General features: G+C 38.6%; 1 protein-coding gene across 1 annotated transcript; it reads left to right on the top strand.

Annotated features, from left to right (window-relative positions):
• The first annotated feature begins 15,384 nt into the window (after window positions 1-15,384).
• Window positions 15,385-16,558, top strand: LOC145093207 (protein IRREGULAR XYLEM 15-like). The gene has a single exon (XM_079031281.1). It carries the CDS (start codon window positions 15,463-15,465, stop codon window positions 16,408-16,410), a length of 948 nt encoding a protein of 315 aa, XP_078887407.1. The 5' UTR covers window positions 15,385-15,462; the 3' UTR covers window positions 16,411-16,558.
• The last annotated feature ends 1,093 nt before the right edge of the window (window positions 16,559-17,651 follow it).

Here is a 17,651-nt window from a genome sequence, read left to right as displayed (position 1 = left end):
CCCACATCCGTCGTGGTCTCAACCCTCGTATCTGTGATATAAGCCAAAAATCCCGTACATGCCTGCTGTAAAAATCTCCTAGCCTTGGCAGTTGAACAGAGAGTTGGCCCCTGCGAGGCCCTCTCACTCTGTATAACCAGTTCTCCCCCATTTGGGGTTTGAACCCTCACCAACTGGCGCTCACAATCAATCATGGCCCCGTTGATCCCCAACCAGTCCATCCCGACAATCACCTTTAGTCCTCGCAATGGTATCGGAACTAGATCGACATGAAACATCTCTCCAAGCACATTTAGGACACAGTCCCGATACACCCTCACAATAGTCACTGTACGGTCATCTGCAATCTCCACCTCGAGCGGGGTATCCAAGGTTCCCGGCACGTCCCGGAACTTCTTGCTAAGCGCAAGAGACACAAACGATCGGGTAGCTCCTGAATCAAACAAAATGTGATCAGACATACCATTGACCAAAAAGGTCCCGAAACATAAGCATGATATACACATAAGTAGTGCAAATAAATAAATAAAGAGAAGGTAAATAAGTACATACCAACCACGACATATGGCTCTGCCCGAGCCTCCTCGGTGGTCAATTGAAACGCGTAACTCTTTACCGTCGGAGCATCTGCCTTAGCAGGTTGACCATCAGTAATCCTCAGTGTGGTAGGTGCAGGCGCCACCACCGCTCCTCCCCCTCCCTGCAACCTCGGACAATCAGCTTTTTTATGGCCAGTCTGGTTGCAGTGGAAACAAATCAAGCCCTTTTTGGGGCAATATCTGCTCACATGGCCCTGCTGATTACATGTATAACATGTCAGAACCGTCCCTCGAAAACTCCACCGTGAGATCTCCCACACTTGGCATACCGGCCACGGCCCTGCTGGCCCCTACTCGATGAATCCGAAGTCTTAGGCTTTTTAGCCTGACCCACTGCTGTCTGAACCTGCTCAGGCTTCCGCTTGCTATGGAAGTCCAACTCTATCTCCCGCTCACGGGCCTTCTCCACCTTCTCATTCAGGGTTTTGCACCATGTGAAACTCACAAACTCCCAGATATCATCCCTCAGCATGGAATGATACCTCGTCCTCCTCATTTCCTCATCGGTAGCATACTATGGAATCAACAATGCTCGTTCTCGGAACTTGGCGGTGATCTCCGCCACAGTCTTGGTGGTCTACTAAAGGTCATGAAACTCCCTCACAAGCCGTTTCACCTTAATCGGTGGTGCAAACTCCAAATCAAACCGTCTAACATACTCGGCCCACGTTATCTCAGCTACACCGGTTGCTCCCACCTGGCTAGTAACCTCGCCCCACTAGTCTCGGGCTCTGTACCTCAACATACAAGAAGCAAAAATCACCTTTTCCGCATCCGAGCAAGAACTCGTGCATTGGGCGTTCTCGATATCTGCCACCCAGCGTCGGATAACAATGGGGTCTCTAACCCCGAAAAACTCTAGCACTCCGCACGCCTTGAACTCTCGTAATGAGGGAGTTCAGGCCCCGAATTGGCCCGTAGAAATCTCGGCTCTGAATGCCCTGAGCCTCTCCTCCATAATCTCTATCATACCCTCCTTGACAGTCCCGAAGATAATTGGGGTAGCGTCAAGAATGCCCCTCGTAACCTCGGCTGGGATGAGCTCACGCAACCTCTCGTCAATAGGATTGGCACCATCGCCCGACCCAGATCCAAATCCCGATCCTGATCCCTCCAGCTTCGTGTCATGTCACCACCATACTGAAATGCAATACCATAAAACATAATGATCAGGACGTCCATAACAGGGATCTTCCCACACCGGTCCTCCTTAGAGCTCCCAGGTCTAACATCGGTTTGGGTATAGGTCCTATGCTTTCAGTAGTATGGGCCCAATACTACCTTCCAAACCTACCTGGACCTTTCCCCAAGGCTCTACCTGATAACTCCAATTCATCCCAAAATAAACCATATCCCACATACTACCGCATATCTCAAATCCCAGGTTGTCCTAAGATTAGTTTTACCCACATCAAACAGATCAATCATCACAGGTTGCCTTTATGCATGCAAATTATACACAGAAAATGATCAAATAGACTTTCAAATAAAAGATTTTACCCTAGGAACACAACCATAAAAGGAACATGAAATAAGGCCAAGTCAATCATTCTAAGGCTATAAGCTCCTAGTCGTATACAATTTTAAAAGCATACACATAGCAAGTTCCATACGATCATCAAAGCTCAAATATCAGTATAACATGGCTAACACATTAGGGAACTACTTACTTGGCTCGAATAATCATGCGCGTTGCACTCTCATCTTTTCCTTTCTTTAAAAGCTTTAACCTTTATTTTATTTTTGAAATTTTTTTACCACTTCCTTAGTTTGAGTCCTAACACACCCGACAGTGTACCCAAATCCATCAAACCAAGGCTCCGATACCAACTTGTAACGATCCAGTTTTTCAACAGAAAATTTTCACTTTTAATTATCCAAAACATGATTCCATCATTCACAAAAACCAGTTACAATTATTTTCAAAACCACATCAATTACAACTTTATTTTAAAATATCATAGTGTCCCATAAAACGCCTGAGTGAGAGTGCACACCGCGCCTCAAGCCTTTCCCTTGCCCTTGGGCTCAGAAGTACCTGAAACAAATCCACAAACTGTAAGCTAATGCTTAGTGAGTTCCCCAGAGCATACCACACATACAATCCACATATCACATATCATACTAGCCATAAAGCTACATATACCACATAAGCCATGTATACAACATATATGGATACCCTGGAAACCATCCAGGGTCTTACTCCGGGTACCTCGGGACCCCCCAAGGTCTTAGCCCAAGGATGCCCTGGAAACCCTCCAAGGTCTTACTCCAGGTGCCTCGGGAACCCCCCGAGGTCTTAGCCCACGTGCCTCGAGAACCCCCCGAGGTCTTTACCAAGGATGCCTCGAAAATCCTCCAAGGTCTTACACTTAGGTGCCTTGGGAACCCCCCCGAGGTCTTTCTGTTGGATTAGTGTGTAAGTCCATAACTATAACTGATGTGTACTTGACCCGAGTGTAGCATGGTCCATTTGGGTTGCATATCACCAGGACAATTTGATAGGATGGACTTTTGAGAAGAGGTTATTTATGGTTTATTACTATATTATAAGTTCTAGTATATTAATATGAAATCATGTTATTTAATTAGTATTGATCAAGAATTAATTTGGAGTTAATTTTGTGATCAAAAGAGACTAATTAAATATAAGAGGATGATTTGGTAAATCATTCATTCTTATAAAGTGGGCTTATGATCCATAGTTCTTCATGTTGGGCTAAACCCATGTGGTAACCCATGGATACTCCATGGAGGTTTTAACCCATAGAGCATGAGGGATATGGAAAGTCATTAGGGTTTACATGGTGTAACCTTAGTTAGCCACACTATATAAGAACCCCTTTAGCTCATGAAATTGACACAAAAAGTGGAATACTAGAGGGCTAGCCGATTTGTGTGTGCAAGGAATCTCTTCTCAAGTTATCCTTTGTTCTAGGTGTGTTGTGATTCCATTTGAGGCATTCATACTATCGGTTCTAAGCTCTTAAAGGCTAAAGGTTCAAGGTTTCCAATAAGGTACAAGAAAAGGTATCTTATCTAACTTGTTTTATTACCCAAGTATCAAAGTTTTGTATGCTAGTTAGGGTAATACCTTGAAAAGTTCAAGTTTGCCTGTATAATAGAGAAAACATAGGTCCAAGGTATTTAGGGTTGCATGTACACCTTAGGAGTGTTAGAATGCTCAAAACCCATCAGTGGTATCAGAGCCTAGGCTTGTTTTCAATTATACTTGATGCTACTTGCTTGGAAATGCTTTAAAAATCAAAAATCAGCTTTCTGGACAGTGGACTTGTCGAGTCCAAGCACAATCCTGACCAACTCGCCAAGTTGGTTCATACACTCGATGAGTTGGTGCTCCAGAATGTAGTTTTTCGATGTTTTTGGCTGGAATTGGACTAGGATCATTACCCTAAGCTGTTTTTGAACTTATAAACCTATTTTTGATGTGGTAATGATCATGTTTATCCAATTTGTAAGATAATTGTCAAATTTTTATGTTTTGTATTAGTTCATATGGTTAGGCTAATTACGTGAAATTTGTTTGATGTGAATTGTCTTGTTCTTATGAGTTTAATTTAGATCATTGACAAAATTGTTTGATTTTTGTAAGTTACAATAGTTGATCTAAATGTTTTGATGAATTCCATAACTTGTCCTCAAGTTATGGAAAATGAAAAGTTTTTTCTTGTAGAGAGACTATTAAACTTATAGGTTATGAACTTGAAGAGTCTTTTTCCCATAAATGGTTTTATGAACTTCATAACTTGTCCTCAAGTTATGGATTTTCAAGAGTCTTTTCATTGAAACCTATATTAAACTCATAAGTTATGGATTCCAAAAGTTTTTTAAATATTTCAAAACTTGCCCTCAAGTTTTGGAATTTGTAAATGTAAAAGTCTAATTTTTGAAACATTTAATTCCAAACCCTAGAATTTTTGTGACAACCCGAAATTTTTTTGCTTTAAAAGCTCAGTTAGTCAACTCAACTGAGTGTTAGACTCATTGGTAATGAGTTCTAGCATTGTTGAAGGTCATTCTAAGGAGTTTTAAGCCTAGTACACTTAAGGAATGAGTGTTAGGAAGTACCTGCTAGAGACACTGTTGAACTAATCCAGCCTTAACGTCATCAAGAAGAGTTCAGGGCCTCAAACACTTGAGTTTACGGCCGTAAAATCAAGGAGGGCCGTAAACTCCCCTATATAACCTCATATTCTTCAACTTTCTTTCATTATTTCATTTCCTCCTCAAGAACACTTGAGTTCTCTCTCAACTATCATCCCGATCTTCATTCTAGATCTTCAAAAGTTGTAAGTATTCTTCCTTGATTTGTTGATACATCTCTTAATCTAGTTACACTCTTTGATTCCATCCATGAAAACATTCATTTCAACTAGATCTTCAAATCTTCAAGTTTCACCAAGAACACCAAGAACACACACTAGTGTTCTTCGCCAAAATCAACCATTTCAAGCTTCTATATCGTAAGTACTCTTCCCTATACTTGATATCTAGTTAAGCCTCATGCTTAGCACCTTGAAAACATCAAGAATGCACGACCAAAAGGAGTTTATGGCCAAGCCATCTCCCATGGCCGTAAACCCCTATAAGTATGCCATTTTGGCCATAAACTCTTACTAAGGCTTGGATTTGAGGCTAGAACACTCCCTTGTGCTTTGTAAGAACTTGGATCATTGCCAAACTCATCATTTAGAGAGTTTACGGCCCAAGAGTAAGCACCCTTGGCCGTAAACTCCAATTATGGTCAAGTTTTGGACCTTAAACACATCTAGGCTCTTGCTAAACCTTAGAACACTTGAACCCTTGAGACTCCTTACGACCAGGAGTAAACTCCCTTGGCCGTAAACACCTCAACACTCTCCATTGAGTTGGTATTTCTTATCTTGTGTAGAGCAAAAGTCCCTCAAAGTTCCTTAGCCTTCAAACACCCTCATATGCATCTTTGACCATGAGTTTACGGCCGTAAACTCCCTTTGGCCGTAAACCCATGGTAGTAAACTCTTGTTAGTGCCATTCCACACTCCTTAGTCCAATCACATATGATTCCAACACTTAGTCAAAGTGTTTCCTAGTCCCAGAGGGTGTTTCCTTTCATATAGTTGCTTGTAAACACTATATTCATGCCAATATATGTCATTTAGGACCTATTGTGTCTCTGGACTTCATTCGTGGAACTTCTCATCCATACGCGCGTATTCGTTGAATCACCCACATCAGGTGAGTTCGTACCCCGTAATGAATCTTTCAACTATTTTTAACTGCTTTTAAGGGGGGATACAAGTTGAACACAATTACAATTGTATAAAATGTTTGTTATATACATCTTTCAAAAGATTGCTTATGTCATTTATAAGTGATCAAAACATTTCAAAAACTCTTTTTAAGTTATGTTGCTTTATAGTTTAACAAAACTCCATTTTTAAAGTACAAGCATAACTTAGTAGATAAATGAGTCTTTTCAATAACAAGTTCAAGTAAAATGTTAGTAAACTATAATAGGTATAGTTTAGGAAGATACTATTCATTACTTCTAGTACAATTAAGCATACAAAGAGCCAGTTCATACTATATGAGAAACAGAACATACTATATGAGAAACAAAACATACTATATGAGAAACATGACATACTATATGAGAAACAAAACAAACATACTAAGTTGCTATAGCACGGAACAATTACAGGATCTAATGATACCAATGAATCACTAACTCATTGTTCTAAACAAAAGGTGATAGTTAAATTGGGTATACATGATCATATAACTTTAATGTGGATGTACACGGCTTGCAATTGATTGCAGAGGTCGCGTTTGGTTCCCAGAATCTTTTGACAGGGAGAGCGTTTAGTATGGGAACTAGCCATCACATTATACCTTAATAATCAATTTAAGGCAATTAGTACAACAATAGTTACTATATACAATACTACAATACTTACAATTCCCATTTCTTTTATAAAGTGACATTACCACTTGAAAGTCAAATACAAACTATTTTTGAGTTAAGATAGTTATAAACTAGGGAAAACTTACATTTTTACAAACATACATAACACTTGATGCCTTGGTAGAAGGCTACGTTTAGTAAAAAGGGGACCATAATGCTAACCTTATGATTCCTTAATGTATACATCAAAGGATATATATATATATATATATATATATATATATATATCAATAGGATCCGACAGATAATAGGATGTGTGTTCTCCGTTTCACTTCCTGTTCCTTGTTTGGTTGTGGGCTTGGAACGGATTCACCCAGTCTATCATCTATTCGATTCTAGATATATATGTTTCGTATACATTAAGTCATCATAAGGGTACCAAGTATGGGTCAAGTCTTAGGACACAAAGTCATTGCACAACTTTCTAGTTCAAATCATACTTTTCACATCAGAACTTTTGGTATTCAAAACTAGAAACTTCCCAGTAAAGGGTTTAATCCATTTTATTAAACCAATATAAACTTAAGGGACCTTAGGTGATTAAATCTATAATACCTTAGTTTATACATCATGGTTATATATCATTAATACCCAATAGGTAGTTGGATGTGTGCTTTCCGCCTTACTTCTTGTTCCTTGTTTGGTTGTAGGCTTAGGGCAGATTCACTCAATTAACTATCTATTCGAGATTAGATTATATATAACCAGTATAAACTAAGTGATTATAGAAGTAATCACTGTGGTCACCATTTTATAATAAGAAATAAGGGTTTTCTTAAAGAATTTTTTCATTAAATATAAAGGAACTATTACAATTAACTCCATGAGTAACAAGTGAATACCCTAGGGTTATATGTAACAATGATCAAACAAACAATGGGATGTGTATTTTCCGCCTTAGGGCAGATGTGCACAATCGATTGTTTGTTTACTATTAGTCTTATATAACTTATATCCATTTAGTACTCGTAGAAAGGATTGTAGAGCCATTTTACTTATCTTTCATTAAATTAGGAAATATAGGACTTTCTAGAGGAACAGACGAACTTTTCTAAACATAACTTACAACTTACTACATTTCTTTTCAACTACATTTTACAACAACTTTCCACAACATACTTACATCACTAAAATCTTATGAACTCACTAGCTTAATTGCTGATCAAATCTTTCAAATAACTTGTATTCTCAGGAAACTAGTAGACAGGTACTCGCTCTGGGAAATCAGAAGATGGAGTAGTATAGATTCAAGTCTTGTTTTGTTATTTGCTTATGTATTCTATGTTTTGTGAACACACACATTGTAAACACTTTCTTTCTAATGAAATGGTTGTTCATTACTTGCTTACTATGATACATGTCTTGTGATACTAAACATGACGTCCTCCACCCCCGAACGTTTCCGCTGTTCCGGTTTTGGGTGTGACAGATTGGTATCAAAGCATTGTTTATAGTGAACTAAGTATATCAACCGATTAAATATATACAACTATAAATACAATGGGGCTTAAGTGCTCTGGATAATGATATATTTTAGGAGTATAACGATAAGTTATAAAAATATACCTACTTGCATATACATGTAGAACAAGTATCACAAGAAGAACATAATTAAAGTATTTAAAGGTTGAACATTGTCGTCAAACCTGAACAGTTATGTAATCATAGCTAGGATCAATATAGCCTGATCAACTATATTCATTATGGATGTGACCGACATGTGTTTAGGAGCGATGTGGTGTTGCAACAGTCTTAAAACTTACCTAAACACCAGTCAAGAGAATTCTAGATCAAGCACATAGAGTTAGAGTACTATAGGAGTATTTTAGGCACTATATAAACAACTTACATGATAACTTAAAAGACCCTTATGGATAGGTATATAATCTTACAATATATACACCCAAAGTTTTATATAATTTAGATCTTATAGACTTAGAATTTGTGATCTACGCTTCACTGCCATTCCTTATTAGGTTGCAGTTTTGGAGTAGGATCATTTATTCAAAGGTCTATTTAATCTTAAATTATATACAATCAATGTTTTATTTATATTCAATAGTTTTGAGACCAAAGTTAATTAGGTTATTATTGTGTTTCATTTTACATGTTTTACTTTCCGAATAATTCAAATATCCACAGTCGATCGTACTTTTGGAAGTAAGTAGCGAATTTAGACTGTGATGAATCAGACTGTAGATTGTTTAAGGGATTAGACATACCAATGGTTAGTTGCAGTATTCATGAGTACTTTTGAAATGGGGATTTAAGTATTGGATTAACCCACTCTCAGAATTACTTCATGGATTTTATCATGAGTAATTTTGAGACGATAATATCTTATATTCTTGAAACCGAGCTATATGAGTTGTTGTTTACAGGTCAATTGTGCATTAATAATATGTAAACACATTAGTAACTTGATGTTATAAAACATATTGTTGTGCATGATTTGATGAGTAAATAGTACAAGCATATAAGTTGTTGTTTATCCGTTCCTTTTTCCCTAACGGGAAAAGCGATATCTGTGGGCCCTCGATGATTTGATGATGACATCTTAAGCGCTTGGCCAAGCCTGGACTAAATTGATGTGTTCAATTAGTAGTATGACATCAGTCGTCATAAATTAGAAATCGGGAAACAAATGTTGGACAGAGAGAATGATTATAATCCTTGTCTCATGTCCATATGATATCTTGTAGACCAGAAGAATATTTAATCACTTATCTAAGGACACGTTACTTACTAGGTCAGAGTTCGACAACGACTTTTGGTAGCTACAATTTGCTGATTAATTTGGTAGTTATACTGGCAGTTATAGTTATTAGACTTTTCCAAGTGGGAGACTATTGGATTAGGTGTCTAAGCCCATAACTATAATGGGTATATACTTGAATTGATAGTAGCACAGTCCTTTTGGGTTGCCTTCAAACCTAGAAATTGAATAGGATAGCTGTTAGAGAGAGAAGAATTATTTATTAGTTTATTACTTAGTTAATAAATTAATTAGAAATCAAAATAAATGATTTATTAATGTATTATTGAAATAATATATTAATTAGAAATCATATTGGTTAATTAATATTTAATCAGAAATTAATTTGGAATTAATTTTGGGATTAAAGGATTTAATTACAACTGCAAGGACTAAAGGTGACAATGTTCAATAGTTGAGCATTAGGCAATTCTAGAACCTCCCTATAATAGGGGGATGAATTCTAGATGCTCTTAGAGTTTCCTTGGGCTCTAAGGGTGCCTTGGATGCCTTAGGGAGGAAGTTAAGGGATTAGAGTTATCTTGTATACACCTGCCTTATCCAATACTTTCCTAACACCTATATAAACCCTCCTTAGGGTTAAATTTCGGCTATGACTCCTCCAACAGCCTAAAGGCTGAAATTTCTCTTCCATTAATCTTTCTCTCTCTCTCTCTCTCTATATATATATATATATATATATATATATATATATATATATATATATATAGTATTCATTGGTTGCTTGACTTTGTTTTTGAACAATTAGAGGCACGACACTTTTGGCACTTGCTACCAAAGGTCTTTCAAGCAAGGATTCAAGATTTTTTACAATAACAATCTTAAAGGTATGTTTCATAACCCTTTATTATGTGAATGTTGATTACACCCTAGGGAGCTAGGGTTTATACTTTGTTGTTCATTATTGTATGTTTAGTTAGAGAAAATGTAGATCTTCAATTAGGGTTGTATGCACAAATAGGATTGTATGTTTTGCTCAAAACCCATCAAAATTCTCAATAAACCTCCGATAGTACCTAGCTAAACCAAGGAAACTCTGAATCTCAGATGGAGACCTTGGAACCTCCCACAACATCATGACCTCGATCTTGGCCGAATCAACCAATATTCCCTTTTGATCGACAAAGTGCCCTAGCAATTGCACCTTGCGCGACCAGAACTCACACTTAGAGAATTTAGCATAAAGCCTCTCCCTCCTCAGAGTCTCCAGAACCTCTCGCAGATGATTCTCATGTTGCACCTTGGTCTTAGAATAGACCAAGATATCATCAATAAACACAATGACTGACCGGTCTAGCATCGATATGCAAACCTTGTTCTCGCAGATGATTCTCATGTTGCACCTTCGCCTTGCCCTGATACCCGTTGGTGATCCTCAATGTCGCTGGAGCGGGTGCTGTAACCACTCCCCTATTGCCAAACTTAGACAATCAGCTTTCTTGTGGCCTCTCTGATTGGAATGGAAGAAAATCAGACTTGATCCCTAGGTGGTGGTAGCGATAGTACAATCCTAGCTGAGAGTGACCAGTCTTGATGAACTTGTAGCAGTCAGAATGACCCGCCCTACAAGCTCCCTCATATGTACGGTCTCACCTGTCGCATCAGCCCTGACCATGTCCCCTTGATCTTGAATCTACAACCTTGGACTTCTTACTCGAGCCCTCCGATACATGTGCATGAACCGTCTTCCTCTTCCTCACTGTCTCCGGATCAATCTCCTACTTGCGAGCCCAAGTTGTCATGTCCTCCAATGTCTTGTAGCTAGACATGCTCACTAACTCCCATATCTTATCCTTCAAGATATCATGGTACCTAGCCTTCTTCATCTCCTCGTCCACCACATACTGTGGAACCAGTAAGGCCCTATCTCAATCACTGGTGCAAACTCAGCTTTGAACCTTAACACAAAATCATCCTAAGTCATCATCTCAATAGCCTCACCTCCCAAGGCATGGCCTAGCTCCTCCTACTAATCATGGCATCTGTCTTTCAGAAGACAGGATGCAATTCTAACCTTCTCCTAGTCCAGAAAGCTTTCGTGATGTACGCCAACCATCGCCTACTAATAATGGGGTCCTTCCTCTCGAAGAACTCAGGAGCCCCACATACATGAAACTCTTGAAAAGTCAGAGAGCATACACCCACCATATTCACCATCTCTGTACGGAATGTGCCCAGATGCTCATCCAAAATCTCCATGATGCCCTCCTTGATCGGACCAAAGATCACAGGAGTCTACTCCATAATGCTACAAGTAATCTTAGACAAAATGAACTCTCGCATCTGATCATCGAAGGGTCCAACTCCAGAGCCCAAAGCCAATCGCTCTCCAGGACCTAAACCTCCTTGAGTGAGGACCATACTTAACTGAAAATAAACAATGAAAATCATCAGAAAACACTTAAAGAATCTCACACCCTGCAAGTTCCTTAGTATCCTCGTGACTCCCCTTGACTCGAGTAAGAATCATGTGCTCTCAGTAGTACGGGTCAAACACCACCTTCCATACCTATCCGTTCTTTCCCCAAGAGTAATCTCGACTCCCCTAAGTAAGTCCCTTGCTCAATATTCTACATTCTTGCTAAACAATGCATTTGTTAATGCTAACATACTTCCTAGGTTCTCCTAGAATTCCCTTCCCGCCACTCTCCGCTATCAGCTACAGAAGAAACTCCCACTAACACCCGCTAACTACCTTACGAATATAATTACATGGAACATACACTAGATAATTCTTTGACTGCAAGGTCTCACACTACAACGGTTGGACTCAAACAAGAGCTGCGCAATAGAGTTAAGCCTAACCTTCTAAAATTATCTAATTTCTATAACTTGTAACCTAGCATATTCACATAATAGTTAACTAGTATTAATAGTAGTTCCTAAAAAGAAAGCAACATTTGAACATTGAGTTCTAACTAGTGCACTGCCTAATAGGCCAACCTTTCATATCATTTGTAGTCCATACTAGCATGCAACTCTAGAGGTTCATATAGTAGGCATACATAGGCATCTCATATAACTTTGATTAGATCCTTAGCCCTAATCTAGCATGTTATTCACATACTGAATCAAATAAACATGTATGGATATTTTGGGAATACTTACTTGAGCTCGGCCAATTGCACACATCACATCCCATTTACAAAAACCCTTTTTGGAAAAAATATATTTCTTTTTACCAATTCCTCAGTTTGAGTTTAGAAACACCTGAGAGTGTGCCTGAATCACTCAAACCAAGGTTTTGATACCAATTTCTAACATCCTAAAAATACTAAGTAAAAAGTCAACATAAATCACTCATTTCAAACCATCGAAGTATGACAATGTGGAAATAGTTATCAGAGTACAATCCCAAAATCATAAAATGCAGAACGCAGGTGGATGTTGTGTGAACATGCCTGACCCTTACCCTTCAAACCTGAAGTACCTGAAAACATTTCAAACATAAACTGTAAAAACAAAGCTTAATGAGTTTCCTAAAATACTACATAACATACAAGCAACGGACCCCACCCAATGAGTATAATAGGTCTCACCCTAACTTGCATACCAAGCCCCACCTAGTGAATATAACGAGCTTCACCCTAACTTGCATAACAGGCCCCGCCCAACATACAAAACATGCAAGTATCACACAGTCAACTAGCATCCTACAAACATATTCCATTGGTTCGGCATTGGTGCATTCGACCCACGAGGACAATGAAGAGAGTCACCTTAATCCGATGATAAAAAAATCACACACACTTGAACTGCTACTATAATGGCTGCTCACACTAAACACATCTAAACCAACCCTAATTACTAATCAGGGTAACCCAAAATCAATGGTCTAAAATCATATTCTATCTTATTAAGGGTAACATACTATTTTACCCTTCCCAATCATGACCTAACTAAACATGACCCAAGGCCAAAAATAGCCCAAAAGGATTTCTGGGAATACGCCATGCATACCTCCCTACTATAAACTGCGTATTGGGCTTAAACAAAAGGAGAACTCGGGCTGAACTCGTTACGCCCTGCATACCATGAGGATACGGCCGACATACTCCCCTATGCCCAAAACTCATCATAAAGCTCTTAATGCTTAAAGAACAAACGTCTAATTTACATATGTAACTCTTAGGAAGGTCTTAACTAATAAAGTTGCCAACTTTAAGCTTTTGCATGGCTTAAAAGAGCCCAAAGCCAAACTCTAGGTTCATAACTTCACTATAGGACCAATAATTCATGCATAGGTGGACTATAACCTTCAAGATCCGATTTTTACGACTTAACAATCACAAAAATGGATATAAATGATGTTGAAGGGTTTTGGAGTAGTTCATACACACAAGATCCAAAGCCATGGGACCAAAACATGCCAAAACATAACCCAAATCTAGATCTAAACTAAGGAGCCATAAAGTTTAGGGTTTTATAACTCCAGAAGATGCTAGATGAAAAATCAAGTCTGGATCCACAAGCTCCAAGCTTCCCAACACCTCTCCAATGGACTCCTTCTTCTTTAATATGCACCAAAACACACAAAGGATCACTTTAAGAGCTCAAGAACCTCATAAGATGACTAGGGTTTTGAATGACTGAAAAAAGGAGAGTGGAAGCTGGTTATGAAGAGGCCTTGAGGGTCTTAAGGTGTTTAAATAGGGTCCAAACCCTAAAAATTAGGGTTTAGGACTTGCGTGAGTACGCCTTGCGTACCACCTAAGTACGTCTGACGTACGCAAAAGAATCATGTCATCCACTTAATGACTTACGCTAGGCGTACTCATGGAGTACACTCCGCGTAAGGACCAAAATGCAACATGTTTTTTTTATTTAAGCCGAAAATGAACTTACATGGGAACACGAGTGTTACATGGCTATTTTAAGTGCATCTTGATGAAGTTCTTTGTTCAATTTTTTCTAGGTTTGCTCTTGCATTGCTTTCTTTTCTTGCTTGTTGGATGCGATCGTCTGATCCTTAATTATAGTTGGTAAGGTGGTAGTAGGTGTTTGGATGAAGTCTTTCATCATGTTATCATGTATATTGGACTGATCAGTGTGGCTATATTAGGTATGTTGGGTTGTTATTGTTTGGCATAATTGTAGTTTTCTTTATCAGTTATGAATATGAATAACACCAATATTGTTGGTCGTTCTTTGCAAGGCCTAAGATTGGTGTAACCTGAATTTGATTGATTGTAGAACATAAATGGATAAATAACGAGGGTTGATAGCATTATCAAGAGGTTCCTAATAATACTGTTTGATGTTTAAGTTAGGACAAGGGGATTGTGTATTAAGGAAGTATGAATGAGAGTATGAGAGATGTGTATCTGTAAGGTTGTATGTTGTCTTTGTCATGCCTTGGAGTGTTGTCGTTGGTTGGTTTATATAGTGAATGTTTGAAAGATGTGGTGATGGTAGTGGTTCCTTGGATAGTATTGTTTTCCAAGGTACAAAGTACATTGTGAGTTTATTATTTAATAAATATAATATTGAGATATTCAACCTTGTCGTTGGATTTAATGGACTAGGGACTGCTTTGCACTCCTTGTATTGTTGAAACTGTTTGTGTGAATCAGATTGATGAGATTTCGTCTAACATTAAGTATCCAAAAGGTACCCCATCACACGAGATGAAGTTGTTCAACTTGAAGAAAGAAATAATAGAGTTTTTTTTTAATAATGTAACGATTTTGGTGTCACATCAACATATTAAATCAACGCCTAATTCCAATTAAGCATGGCAACCGGGTAACAAGTATCATGAAATGGTAAAGTCGGAAAAAAAATGTAAAATGAGACATTATTTAGAACAAAAAGAAGATAATAAAGTTTCAAAAAAAAATGATAATGTACTTACCACTTTTCCAACTTTATTCGGCTTATGAAAATTGATGTTTAGTTTTTTACACATTGTTTGTTTTCATTTGTTTGTATTTCTAGTTAGGTGCCAAGATTAAATAAAAGAATAGATGAAATCTCACAATCAAATGTGGTGCCATGGCCATTGTTGCGTCTCCATCAATCCCTTTTGCTTCAACCCTTAATTGGTGCTCAATCCAAATTCCTTCTTTAAAATCACTCAAAAACCTCCCTTCTGCAACTCAAAAAAACACACACAAACAATGAAGAACACCGTCAACAATGGCAGCACGAAGCTCATCCTCCTCCACCCCTACGTTCAAAAACAAGCTTCCTCCACCCGCCTTTACTGGCTCATCGCCGCCGTTTCCATTTTTGCAGTAGCTTCCCTCCTCACATTCATTTACACACGCGAAACCTTCACCACCACCACCTCGACCATCGCCGCTGCAACTTCCATCACCACCGCTGCATCAACCCTCAACCACCACATCCTTCCGAAATCAGTCACCAAAGCCCTTATTCACTACGCAGCCAACACCAACAGCTCCGATCACATGTCAAACACCGATATTAAACAAATCTCCGACGTCCTCCGGCAATGTCAGTCACCTTGTAACTTTCTTGTTTTCGGCCTGACACCGGAGACCCTTCTCTGGAACGCTTTGAACCACCATGGCCGGACTGTTTTCATCGATGAAAACCGCTATTATGCTGCGTATATCGAGGAAAAGCACCCAGAGATTGAAGCTTATGATGTTCAATACACGACAAAGATCAGCGAGCTTAATGATCTTATAACTTCTGTTAGAGAACAAGTGCGTAATGAATGTCGACCTGTGCAAAATCTTCTGTTTTCCGATTGTAAAATTGGACTGAATGATCTTCCGAATCAGTTATATGAACTGGATTGGGACATCATACTGGTGGATGGGCCACGTGGGTATTGGCCGGAGGGGCCGGGGAGGATGTCGGCCATCTTCACCGCCGGCGTGCTGGCGAGGAGCAAAAAGGGTGGTAACCGGAAAACTCATGTTTTCGTGCATGATTATAAGAGGAAAGTGGAGAGGGTTTCGAGTGAAGAGTTTTTGTGTAAAGAGAATTTAGTGAAGTCTTCTAAGGATTTATTGGCGCATTATATGGTGGAAAGAGTGACGGAGGAGAGCAACAGCCGCCACTTCTGCCGGAACCACTCAGTCAGGGCGAGGTAGGGACATCGGTCGTCTTCTCCGGCGGCTTATTAATTGCATGTGTGATATATAAAAGATATCCGCTGTAAAATTTGATTATTTATGATCAACATTTGAGATTTTGGGTGTTTTCAGTTTTTAAATAAAATTTCCTTTTTTTTTCTTGAAAGATTTGTGTAAATGTAATTTCTTTAACAGAAAGATATAAGATATATCTTGATGTTATTTTCTTGCGTTTTTAACTTTTTATTATGTTGCTATAAGTCTTATAATTTTTAAGTACATATTGGGCCGAGTTGGTTTTACTTAATGAATATTTTCTTTTAATTTTCGCTCTTTTATATAACTAATTATATTAAATATTACTATTATGAAAATTAAATATATAAGCATGTTAGATGTGGCAAAATAAGCATGTTGGAGTAGTTGGGTGGATTGAACCACGGGTTGAAATTTGTTCGTATCAAAACGTGGGTTGGGGTAACATTTTTATACAAAATACTGAAATTTAAACCAAAAAAAATACAACAAATGTATGATTAGGCCATCAAGTATACCTGCAACGAAGGGGCTCGTGGTCTGCATGGCCACGAGTGCTGTCTGTGCACACCAGCCCGGACCTTCGTGGTCGTGGTGTTCGTGGTGGGGAAGACGGAGGACCACGGTCGTTGCCTCTCTCAACCGGCCCTCTTCTTCTTCCTCTCTCTTTGTTCTTGTTCGTCACTGGTACACCACCACCCATTCATGCTTCGTGATGGTCTTTGTGGTTGCGTTGTTCGTGACAAGCATTGCAGATGGCCTTATAACACAACATTGGTCCAAACATATTCAACGGTTGACATTCAACGAATTTTTCTCTCCATTTTGCCATGGCATCACCATGATGATATAAATTAATCATAAATCATATTTAGAAATTTGGACACATTTAAGCACCAAAACACGTGGTTGCACAAGCTGTCGGGCAACCATTGCAAAGTGTCACAACTCAAGATGTTCAAATAGCCAAAGATAGCAGCAAGGGATAAATGTGCAACCGAAGCAGCTTAGAAGTAGTGAAAGAAACACAAAGATGCCCAAAAAGTTTGAGGACCACATAATGGGAGCCACATCATCAATACTCTAACGAATTATGTTAATTCGTATCTATTTAAGTAATGTATTGTGTGAGAAGGAGAGACATGAATATTGTTAGATCTGACATCATTCTCCCACCTTATTTTTTACGGTTCTGTTCTTTCTATCCCCAATTCTATCAATAA

The sequence above is a fragment of the Lactuca serriola genome, chromosome 3, assembly GCF_051521515.1.
Source record: "Lactuca serriola cultivar US96UC23 chromosome 3, Lser_US96UC23_V15, whole genome shotgun sequence".
Taxonomy (NCBI): domain Eukaryota; kingdom Viridiplantae; phylum Streptophyta; class Magnoliopsida; order Asterales; family Asteraceae; genus Lactuca; species Lactuca serriola.
The sequence above is the reverse complement of the archived record's forward strand: the minus strand, read 5'-3'. Positions and strand labels throughout refer to the sequence as shown.

Bases quoted from the DNA above. Each gene is read 5' to 3' on its own strand.
- LOC145093207 (XM_079031281.1), top strand. From the start codon at position 15,463: ATGAAGAACACCGTCAACAATGGCAGCACGAAGCTCATCCTCCTCCAC.